Source organism: Phalacrocorax aristotelis, chromosome 3, assembly GCF_949628215.1.
Source record: "Phalacrocorax aristotelis chromosome 3, bGulAri2.1, whole genome shotgun sequence".
NCBI classification, from domain to species: domain Eukaryota; kingdom Metazoa; phylum Chordata; class Aves; order Suliformes; family Phalacrocoracidae; genus Phalacrocorax; species Phalacrocorax aristotelis.
In genome coordinates, this window is record NC_134278.1 from 110,528,350 (window position 1) to 110,538,805 (window position 10,456).

Sequence of the window (10,456 nt, forward strand, 5' to 3'; positions counted from 1 at the left end):
TTAGTGAAGCAAATGTGCAAGCAGCTTGCCTGTCCCTTTTACTATCCTGTGCTTACAGAAAGGAAAAAAAAAGAAAGAAAGACGAGAGGAATAGAGAAGTCCCGTTCCCGGCACCGCTCCCACAGGCGCTGGGAAGGCGTTTGCCGTCCAGCCGAGCCGGACCCCCGGAGCAGGGTCTGGCCGGGCTCAGCTCACCCCCGGGGCGAGGAGGGCGGCGGGGGCGGCTCTCTGCCGGGCCGGCGGGCACCGGGGCGCAAAAGCCGGCAACCCGCCCGGCCGTGCCCTCGGGGGAGCAGGTGGGCCACCTCCTCGCTCCCCTTAGGGCCCGCACCGCCCGTCGTGCCCCCTCCCCTTTCCTCCCCCTCTCCCGCAGGGCGCCACCAGCTCCCCCGGGCCGGGCCGGGGCGGCCCCCGACGTGCCCGGGCGGGGCTCCCCGGGACACCCCAAACGGGGCAGGGGTGCCTTCTGACCGCCCGGGGGAGCCTTGGGGCCCCCATGACCGGCTGCCCTGCTGCGGCTCAGGGCTGAGCCTGAAAACACCACGCAGGCAAGTGAAGCAACCGCACGCCAAGCTAGATTTCTAAATTTTATTATAAAATAAAAGCAGAAATATTTTCCAAAGAATGTATTCACATAATATAAACAATAAACAAAACTAAGGTGAGTGACTTGCCGTTTATACTGTCTTTTAGGTCTAAACTCGAGCAGCAATTAGTCTTTTCTCTTTTTTTTTTTTTTCTTTTTTCTTTTTAAAGCCTGCTCCAGCCCTCGTTGCACACCGAGGGGAGAATCTGCCCCTGCCTTCGTCTGGGGCCAGAGCCAGGCCATCGCTTCCTCTCCCACTCGGCAAATGGCGAAAGCACCACATGGACAAGGCCAAAGAAGCCCTCTCTCTGCATAGCATCGGCTACAAGAAGGTTACAGAATCTGCCTAGAGCGCGTGTTGCTGCTATAACTTGACTACAACTTTTGTATTCCTAGTTGAAATTGTACATCGTACACCTGCCACGGATACATAACTACAATAGAATAACGGAAGCAATGTGTATCTTCCAAAGAGGCATGGGAACAGCGGCCTTGCGCTCCCCTTTCCTCCCCAACCCCCGAAAAATAAAAGATTACAGTGTGCCTCTTCCCACACAGACCCACACAGACCCGGCCTGATCGAGTGACACCACCAAGAGATTCGTGAAAGTTAAGGATGGAAAGAGCTGCTACACCGAGCCGCCTTACAGCCTGCCGTGAAAATCACAGCTCCTGCCCAGCAGTCCTTACACGCCTGAGACCACCTTTAAGCAATCCTTAAGGCTTTTCACAACATTATGGCCCACAGCCGGGTCCAATACCTTCCAAAACTGCAGCCAGCCTGCTGCCAAAGGGCACAACACATCCACTAAGGAGTTTGTCATCTCTTTCAAAATCTCTGGTAAGATTAAGGAAAAAAGAAAAAAAAAAAAAAAAAAAGGAAAAATAGAGTAAAGGCGGGCTGGTGCGAAGGAAGGAGCATGTACACTGTTTTAAGAGCCCAGATCGACCAGGTTAGATGACATGGGGTTGAGGATGGAGTCCTGCAAGCTGTGGTGGTGCATGGGGTCGGCGCTGGGCACGGGGATGGCGCTGGGGCCCTGGGGGTGGCCCAGGCCGTGCAGGGGCTGCAGCCCGGGGTTGGAGCTGAGCAGCAACGCGGGGCTGGAGGAGGTGTGATCCGGGGTCCCTGACGGCGTCTTCTCGTCCTCTGAGCTCCCCAAAACTGTCTTATTCCCGTTCATTGACGCCGAGAGCGGGTTGTGGCTGTTGGAGTTGGAATTCTCGTTGTTTTCCCTATAGGAAACACAAAAGAGGGAGGGAAATCACCGTGTGGCAGCCGCTCCAGGGCGCGCACCGCGGGAGCGGGGGCGGCGGGCGGCGGGGAGCTGGCTCCCGGGGGCGGCCAGCGGGGGAATGCACAAACGGTAGGTTTACAAACTCTGCAAACCTCCAAGGCCTCTTCATCTGGCACAAAGGTCTAAGGTCCGCCGAGCTTGTAAACAGAGTCTCCCACTAGCCCAGCGGAAAGTGTCACTTTGCCAAAACGTCATTTTCTGCGTCCAAAGCGTTTGCACAGTGTGGGGAGGGAGGGGGGAGGAAGGGAAGGAAGACATTAAAAAGAAAAAAAAAAAGGACGTTTTAAACTTTGAAACTGCTGCCGGAGCTAAAAAGAAGCTCGGCCCCGATTTATCCTGGGAAGGCCCAAAGCCCGGCGAGCTGCAGGCCGGACCACTCGGTGCGCCCTCCGCCCAGCCCCGGCGGCTTGCACCGGGCGGGAAAGGCTTTTGCTTAAATAACTGGACGGGTTCCCCGCCCCCCCTCGCTCGGAGCGTAAAGCTCAAAACATAGCCCAATATGGAAGATAAGGCAAGCAAACAGAGTTAACTCGCTTATTTCCCCGTCCCTCTCTCGGGAAATGCTCCGCACGCCCGCTGCTACCCCTCCGGCCCTCCTCGGGCGGCGGGGGGAGCCGGCACCGCCCGCCCGCCTACCGAGAGCAGCACCGGCTCGGAAAGGCAGGACGTAATTTCAAAATTAATCACCGGGTAAATACCGAGAAATCGCTGGAGGCTGGCTAAGCCCTTGCAGATAGATATATATGTATGTGTGTATATATATATATATATAATTTTTTTCCCCGAAATGAGAGGGGCAAGATGGGGTGGGGGCGGCCGCCCCGTCAAAGCTAATGCGACTTTTAGGCACAGTCCTCGGAGAAATACATTAGACACAGCCCTGCCCGAAATACTGAAGGCATTGCGAGTCTATTTAACAGCTTCTGGGGAAGCTTTGAAGCACACTATCTGGCAGAGGGGCCCTATCCTGCAGGGTTTGGTCGAGAGCAGCGAAGCCATTGCGCTGACGGGTTTTCCTCAATAAGGGCCGCAGGATGTGGCTGGAGACACTTTGTGCCAAAAAAATAAAAATAGACAAGAAAGCTCTGTTTGAACAAGTCTGCTTGAGTGAATGGCAATCCCATGAACGGTCTGTTTTCCAACGCCTGGAGTGTAATATTAGGTTGAGTGTATTTTTCAATGTCAAAAATCTTATTTGTCTCTGGAGACCTTTAAAATTTGATTCCTCGGGAAAAGAAAAAAAAAAAAACAACAAACCAAAACCAACCCCGAACGAATGGAATAAATGTAACCTTCATTTCCTTTGGATATTTAAAGGTGAGTCCCTGCTATCAGCAATAAAAAGGATCTCTAACATCTCGTAAAACCAACACTTGCGGGGATTTGAAGGAAAATTAAAGCTCTAGCACCGTTTCGGGAAATGTATGGAGCAAATCTGCGCGGAGCCCGAACCTGCCGGGCTGCACAGCTGTGCGGCCGCGGCGCTGGCCATTTCCAAAACACGTTAGGCAGACACGAAAAAAAGGAGTCTCCTCGGAGGGACGGATCTACGGGGAGATTTCCAATCCGTTAATTAACCACGCGGGCCCTACGATCAGATCCGTATGGACCGGGCAATTCAGCGAGCTAGTGCGGAGCCACTGTGCAGTTAGAGGACTCTCTTTGCTTCTTCAAGCCGTCTAAGGCACAGGGACGGCTGACGGAAAAGTCATCCCTAGTACCCAAGGTTGTAGGTATTAACCTCTGCCCGGCAATTAGCGGTCCCTTCACTCCATTTAACGACAAAAACCACGGTTTCGGAATCACGCTCGGCTTAAGAATATGCGTCTGTTAGCATGCATTCATGAGCACCTTGCTGGGTAGTGCGTACGAACTGCAGTTTAACGAGCGAGGTAGGAGATTGCTCCGGTCAGTCCCAGTCTCGGTCTCCCGCCTCATGCCACGAGCCGACTTTAGAGACAATTTTTGCTAACAGCGTTCAGACCCACTCCTTCCCGGCCCCCCTCATCCCCGGCTTTCCCTCTCTACACCGGGGACCGTAATCCTCATGGACACGCTCCGAGCCGTGCGGGGCGCGGAGCCCTTGCCCTCAGCCCCGCCGCCGGCCTCTCCCGCCGGGCCGCGGTCCCGCACCGGCACCCCGGCCCCGCCGCTCGGCTGGCCTCCACGCTGGGTTGCGGCGGGGAGGAGGCGGCCCCGCTGCCCAGTCGAGGTTGGCCGCCGGCCGCGGAAAGCGCCCCCGGCAGAAGGGCCTGGCCCGCGGGGAGCGGGGTCTCGGCGGGGAAGGAGTCCCGGCCGCGCCTCTCCCAGGGCTACTTTTGGCGGACAGACGGCCTCGCCGAGCGCCCACCTCCCTCGCCTCTGCTTCTCTAGGCGTCCCCCGCCCCGGAGAGCCCGACCCCTCCCGGGCGCGCCGTCCCGCGGGTCTCCCCGAGGCCGGGCCCTGGGTGGAGGGAGAGCGGCGGGTCTGGGCGCCGGGGGCGCCGGGGGAGCCGGGGGTGCCGTACCTTTCCTTGGCCTCGGCCGCGCGGTCCCGCTGCCGGCGGTTCTTGAACCAGTTGCTGACCTGGGTGGTGGTGAGGCCGGTGGCCTCGGCCAGCTCCCGCTTCTCGCGGGGGGACGGGTAGGGGTTGTGGGCGTACCACTCGCGGAGGACGCTGCGGCTCTTCTCCTTGAAGCAATAGCTGGTCTCCTCGCCGTCCCAGATGGAGCGGGGCAGCGGGAACTTGCGGCGCACCCGGTACTTGCCCACCGCCCCTAGGGGTCGCCCCCGCAGCTTCTCCGCCTCGATGTAGTGCGCCTTCAGCCAGAGCTGCTGCAGCTTGGGGTGGTTGTGCGCCGAGAACTGGTGGCTCTCCAGGATCTTGTAGAGCTCGCGGAAGTTGCCCCGGTGGAAGGCCACCACCGCCTTGGCCTTCAGGACGCTCTCGTTCTTGTGGAGGTGCTCGCAGGCAGGGAGGGACCAGAGGAACCGCCCCAGCCGCTCGATGTTGCCGCCTTGCTGGAGCACCTCGCAGACGCAGGCCACTTGCTCTTGGGTGAAGCCAAAAGTCGGGAGCATCGACATGGTGAGCCCTGCCCCGCCGCACACCCTACGGCCTCATAGAGGGGAGCGGCGCGGGGCGGCGGGCAGCGCCCGGCATGCGGGGCCGGCCCCGGGGCGGCGGCGCCCGGCGGGGCCCGCTCGGGCGTCACGGCCGGGCGCGGGGGGCTGCGGCCATCGGCGGCGCCCGGCCCCGGAGCGGCCGCGGGAGCCGGCGAAAAAAAGAAGAGCGGAGGAAGGGGAAAAAAAATTAAGCCTCGGGAGCCCGAGCGCGGGCGGCTTTTCCCCCCCGGTCGCCTCCTTTTTGTAAGTCCGACTTGCGAGAGTAACTTTCTGCCTCTTTTGTCTCCTATCTGCAGCGCTCGCAGCGGCCGCGGCTCTCCCACCCCCACCCCCCTCGGCCGCCGGTTTGGGATCTCCCTGCTTCCCCCCCACCCCCCGCCGCCGCCAGATCCCACATAATATAGTGGTAAAGCCCTGCTCCCTCGCTCCTCTCCCTCTCGGAGTTCCCCCCCCCCCCCTTCTTTCTCTCTCTCTCCCCCTTTTTTTTTCTAATAATAATATTATAAGCTGGCATGAAAAGTGATTATCCGCGCTGTGATTGGTCCGGTTATCCGACCCGGGGACTGCCAGGAGAAGACAATAGTTTTAGTCAAATTATTTGCCATGGTGACGCTGTCAATCAGGGGTAACCCGATCTGTTTTGAGGTGGCTCCCCGGCTGGGTTGACAGATTGCTCAGATCCACTCAGAGGCGGCCCTGCGAGCTGAGATATTAGCTAGCGAGGGAGAAATTTCCGCCGTGATTGACGCTGCAGGCGCCCGTCGGGGGAGAGGAGGAGCGCCGGAGCGCGGAGCCCGGGCCCCTGCCTCTCGCCGCAGGGCGCTGCGGCGCGGCGGGACGGAGCCGCAGTCCCGTCCGTGCCCCGCTGCCCCGTCCGGGCCCCGGTGCCCCGTCTGGGTCCCGCAGTCCCCGTCCGGGTCCCGCCGCCCCATCCCGGCCCCGCCGCTCCGCAGCTCGGGCCTGGCACCCACAGCTGCCGTGGGGAGAAAAACCTGTCTCCGGCCCTTGCAGAAAGTTTCTTCTAAACGCGTTAAGCTTAAGCCCCCTCCTCAGCGCCCAGTAACAACTGTCGAAGAGTTTTATAGGGAAGGGGCCTCTCATGTACAATAGGGACCCTGTTCGTGACCTGGGATCCCATTACACGCTGGCCGTACCTGCCCGGGAGCTAGGAGGAGGCACGGTGATGCAGGACCGGGGAAGGATTGCCGCTCCATTAATCGCTGGCCGTGCCCCACCGCGCTCCCGTGAGCAGGGCGCTGGCGGTTTTGATCACTGGACGCCGGGCAATTATTTCTACTTGATTTCCAGGAGCGTGTCGGGGTATTTCATCCAGAAGAGGGACACGTGTAAAAGTCAGAGACACTGCGTGATTAAGTGGGCCCTTATCGCCCACGCGTGCCCGTTACACACCGCGTTTTCAGTTTACTGACTGTCCGGGCAGGCACCCGTATCCTTTCCTGTCCTCTTCGGTCTACACGAAGTGAAAGGCGAGGGAGGGAGACCGTGCAAGCTGGAAGGTCGGGGGAGGATGAGCGAGCGAAGGGCGATGCGGCGCCTCTGCGGGAGCAGCGCGCAGGCTGCGCGCACGGACGGACGGGGCAGCGGCCGGCGCCGGTGCTCGCCCAGGTGAAAGAATTCGGGAGGAGCCTCCCGACCCCAAACCCAGGACAATTTCCACGGCCTTTAATGCTCCCCTTCTGGTGACAAACAACAGTTAAGTCCACAGGCTCTTTCTACGCCATTTTCAGCACTGACAGGAAAGGTCTCTGCGATCGTGGGCTCCTGCCACAGCACCTTTCTAGCCGCCCCGGCGCGTCAGGGATTTAGCGAAGCCGCAGGAGACCAGGCTGCGGCTCCCCGTCTCGCAGCCCGACCCTCGGCGGCCGACGGACGGAGCCTCCACGCCCGTCCCTGGGGGAAGGCGAGGCCCGGGCGGCGCGGGCGACTCCCGGCGAGGAGCCGCGCCAGGGCTGCGGCCGGCCGAAATGCAGCGGGGGGAGGGAAGGAGGCAGGAGGAGGAGGAGAAAGGTGGGGGCAGCGGATCAGCCCGCGTCCAGCTCCCAGCATGTCCGGACGCCTGTGCGTATCCGCCGCGTAGGGCTGTTCTCTCGAGTGCGCGCCGCTTTGGAAGCTGCGCGTCCTCCTACCTGTCCGGGATTTTCCCGAGCGTTGCCATGAAGAAGCAGTGGCAGGCGGGCGGCTCCCGCCCTGGATCGCCCGGGGAAGCAAAACAGAGGCTGCCTTTGCAGGGCACGAGAGAGACAGCTGAAATTCGTTTGAAACAAATTCGGGGATGTTGGTGACGGGTCCGTCAAGCCCCCTTACACGATTCTCCCTCCCTCCCTTTACAAAATGAGCCCTCGGCCACTTAGTGCTTGACGCCGGCCGACTTCTGCAGGAGTCAAACTGTGCTTGTTTGTAAACGAAAGCATCCCGACCTCGGCGCTTCCCAGCCGACATAAACGGCAGGAGAGTTCGCAGCTGCAGCTGTAGCCGACGGTCTCGGGGCGGGAAAACCGATCCACCGAAACGTTACTCTGAGCAGAAACGGCAAGGGAAGTACAAACCTCCTCTCCCACCCCGGACCTCTGCGCACACACTGTGTGCCTTTCGCGAAAGGGAGTATAGCCCCGCTCCGCTCCCTCCCGCAGTGGGGACCGTGGCACTAGAGAAAAGCGCTAACGAGGTCTGAGCTGCTCCCCCCCCACCCCCCCCGCCTCCCCGCTGCCGCGCTCGGTCGCCCCACGTTTATTAGAGATGTACCTGACTCCACTTTCTCTCTTTCTATCTCACAACCACAGCGGTTGAATCTGAATGGGAGCTGCTGTTCGCCCTAGTCAGAACGGAGATGTCAAAACCTGTTGCATGAACTTAGATCTGAGAAAGTCTCTTCTTAGCACCCTAAAATGTGAGTACAGAATCTACGCGCCAGCCCCTCCGTAGGCGCTTTCACTTTAGGCTGCCTTAGCCAGGCTGCAGCTCGCGTGTAACGCTGGTTCACTTCCCAGAGCGCTAGGCAGAGCAGGGCTGGCCCCTTCCCGAGCACCCTATATCAGCTTGCGTCCCAGAGCAATTGCAAATTAGGTACATCTGGATCCCAATTCTGTATAACTGCTTTTAACTTTCGGGAAAGAAAAAATCTCCCTACACATGCTGGAAGAGAGAGCAGATACTGGCTGCAAAGCCACGGCACAGGGAGAGTCCTGTTGCAGTGACTCGCGAGAGAATTAGACGATCGGGCAAGGAGGTCCTTTTTGTTTTTCTTTTTTTTCCTTTTTTCCCCGGCATTTGCGAAAGAGCTCGTTCATTGCAATTATATTTCAGAGGAGGAGGCGCGAATCACCTTCTAACGTTTGCCCCCGGTCCGACGGGAACATTTTGCCTGGTCCCTGCCGGGGCTCTCCGCTCTGCCGCGGTGAAAGTCTTTATCTGGGCTGACTGAAACTTGTGCCCGGCCCCGCGGCCGCCCTGCGGAGAAGCCCGGGGTCTCGTTCCGACCCTGGCCCCGGGTGACTTTGCCGAGGGCCCACGCGGGAAGCGCCTCACCCCTCCGCGCAGTCATTGCGGCGCACGAAGCAGGGTACGAGACGGTCAGTGGCAACACAATCATTGTGAAATATGAGTGAAATAAAGCCTTTTTTGTCGTAATGCTCCTTCGATTAACCGGGGCACAGGCTGGGGCGGGTGGGGGCGGCGGCGGCCGTTTCCCTTCGCAGAAGCCTTTCGTTGCGCGGAACTAATTCGCGTCCACAAGTGAGAGCCAAGACAGCGCTGCAGTTATCTGCAAATCTCCCTCTCGACTGTGCCTCGACCGTCTCCTTGCAGACGGCAGCCTGTGCGGGAGGCTGCAGGCCCGCACCGTTCCCGTTCAAGGCAGGAACAGATTCACCCAAACCCCTGCCCTGCGCCTCCCCGCCAGCCCCTACGGCCGCTGCCCCTGCGGACCCCTTTTTGGAGAGGCGCAAATGCCACCCGCCGGGCCCAGGACGAGCCCCGCGCCGTGGGGGCGAGAGGCAGAGGGGTCGCTGCCCACCTCCCTTCACCCACTCGCACAAGGCTGAAGACACGGGCGCTCCTGCCAGCCGGCCTCGGCGCCCCGCGTGGGAAGGGCAGGAGACGGAGGTTCTCCGAGGGGCTCTTTTACCGGCAGCAGTAGCCGAGCGAATGCAAACCCCCGCGAGTTTCACTTGCCAGAAAGAAACTCATCTTCCTCGCAGATGTCCACTACCGTAGCAAGGACTGTAGAGAGAGCGAACAAACGACAAACCACTCCAAGTTTTCGTTTCTTTATTTCCTTTTTACATTTTATTTTCTTTCCTTTTGGCGGGAGGGCAATATCCTTTCTCCTTAAAACCAGCGGGCTTTAAAGTGGGAGAAAACCTGCCGCAATTGACCTGCTACTCCTGCTAGCTTATTTTAATGAATTATAGCGACCTTTGCCAGGATTCCGGGCCTACCCGCCCCCACAGCCCCCAAACCGGGGGGGGGCTCAGCAGGTTTCCGGGGGAACCCCGGGCGCACACGTTTCTCCCTGGCGGGACCCGGCCCCTTCGGGCGGTCAAAGCTCGCCCGGGATTCACGGAGGCAGTGTGCAACCCGGAGCCGCGGGTTGTTCCCCGCCCTCCGCTATTCATTCACGTTTATATTTATTTTTTGCGTTTTGTTTAAAACCCGGTTCTATCCCATCACAGATCGGACAAAGATCCTGCCCCGACGGAAGAAGAAAACACGACGGAAGATCACTGCGCGTAACTAAATTAAGGCAAACAACAATAGCTTGTTGTTCCGTGATTTGGGGCCAAAGGAGTAATTCAAAGCTTTTGCTGCGCGCAATGCGCTGTTCCTCAAGGGGACCGGCCAAGGATTTCAGATATGTAGCGGGTAACTCGATTATGCTAACAAACTCCGCTTGAAAGAAAACGCTGTTGGGCTGCGGGGCGGGGGAGCGGGGCGCTGCGGGGCGGGGGGGGGGCAAGCCGGGGCGCCGGGGGAACCCCAGCCCCGGCCCCAGGGAGCGGTCCTACTCCCGCCCTTGCAGATCCGCCGGGCCCCTCCAGCTCGAGGCCGTTGCTGGACCTGAGATGCTCGAACAATATTTCGAAAGTGATGTATTAATTAGGAGACCGGGGCCTGATGCAACGTGACTGTCACAGCTGGCCTCTGTGAAACCCCCCCCACCCCACCTCCCGGCCGCTCCCCGGTGAAATGGGACTCCGGGGACGGCACTGTGTCCCAAGCTCAAGGCGCTGTAACCTCCCGCGCTCCCCGGGAAACCCGATAGGCCCCGACCGGCTAATGCGGCCGGTCCGGGTTACCTCTGTGTTATCCCTTATTAGTCTCGGGCGCGGGGTTCAGAGTTTTCACTCCCTTCCACTTCCAGCGCCCGTTACACCCCGCATCAATATTCGTTTGGGGTGCCCCGCCCTGCACGGCCAGGCTCTGGGCCAGCCGGCCGGGGGGGGCCGG

The 10,456-nt window shown here is 59.8% G+C and overlaps 1 protein-coding gene and 1 long non-coding RNA gene across 4 annotated transcripts; one reads left to right on the plus strand and one right to left on the minus strand.

Moving 5' to 3' along the window:
* Positions 1-574: 574 nt before the first annotated feature.
* On the minus strand, positions 575-5,332 carry SIX2 (SIX homeobox 2). 3 transcript variants are annotated; one of them, XR_012659888.1, is made up of 3 exons: positions 4,392-5,332; positions 1,977-2,082; positions 1,805-1,822 (listed from the first exon to the last, which is right to left on the minus strand). XR_012659888.1 is itself a non-coding variant. In XM_075089078.1 (2 exons), the coding sequence occupies exons 1-2, from the start codon at positions 4,949-4,951 to the stop codon at positions 1,519-1,521; spliced, it is 729 nt and encodes a 242-aa protein (XP_074945179.1). In that variant the 5' UTR covers positions 4,952-5,330; the 3' UTR covers positions 575-1,518. The 3 variants fall into 3 exon arrangements, 2 of the variants coding, with proteins under 2 accessions (XP_074945179.1, XP_074945178.1); XM_075089078.1 differs by lacking the exon at positions 1,977-2,082 and having other exon boundaries at positions 575-1,822; positions 4,527-5,330; XM_075089077.1 differs by lacking the exon at positions 1,977-2,082 and having other exon boundaries at positions 575-1,822; positions 4,392-5,327.
* Positions 4,832-9,795, plus strand: LOC142055297 (uncharacterized). The gene is made up of 3 exons (XR_012659889.1): positions 4,832-4,952; positions 7,792-7,898; positions 9,682-9,795. It is a non-coding gene; the product is annotated as an uncharacterized LOC142055297 (long non-coding RNA).
* Positions 9,796-10,456: the final 661 nt, after the last annotated feature.

Coding starts and splice junctions, on each gene's coding strand:
- SIX2 (XM_075089077.1), bottom strand. CDS start 4,951: ATGTCGATGCTCCCGACTTTTGGCTTCACCCAAGAGCAAGTGGCCTGC. Junction 1,823..4,391: donor GCGGCCGAGGCCAAGGAAAG/GTACGGCACCCC, acceptor TGTTTCCTATAG/GGAAAACAACGAGAATTCCA.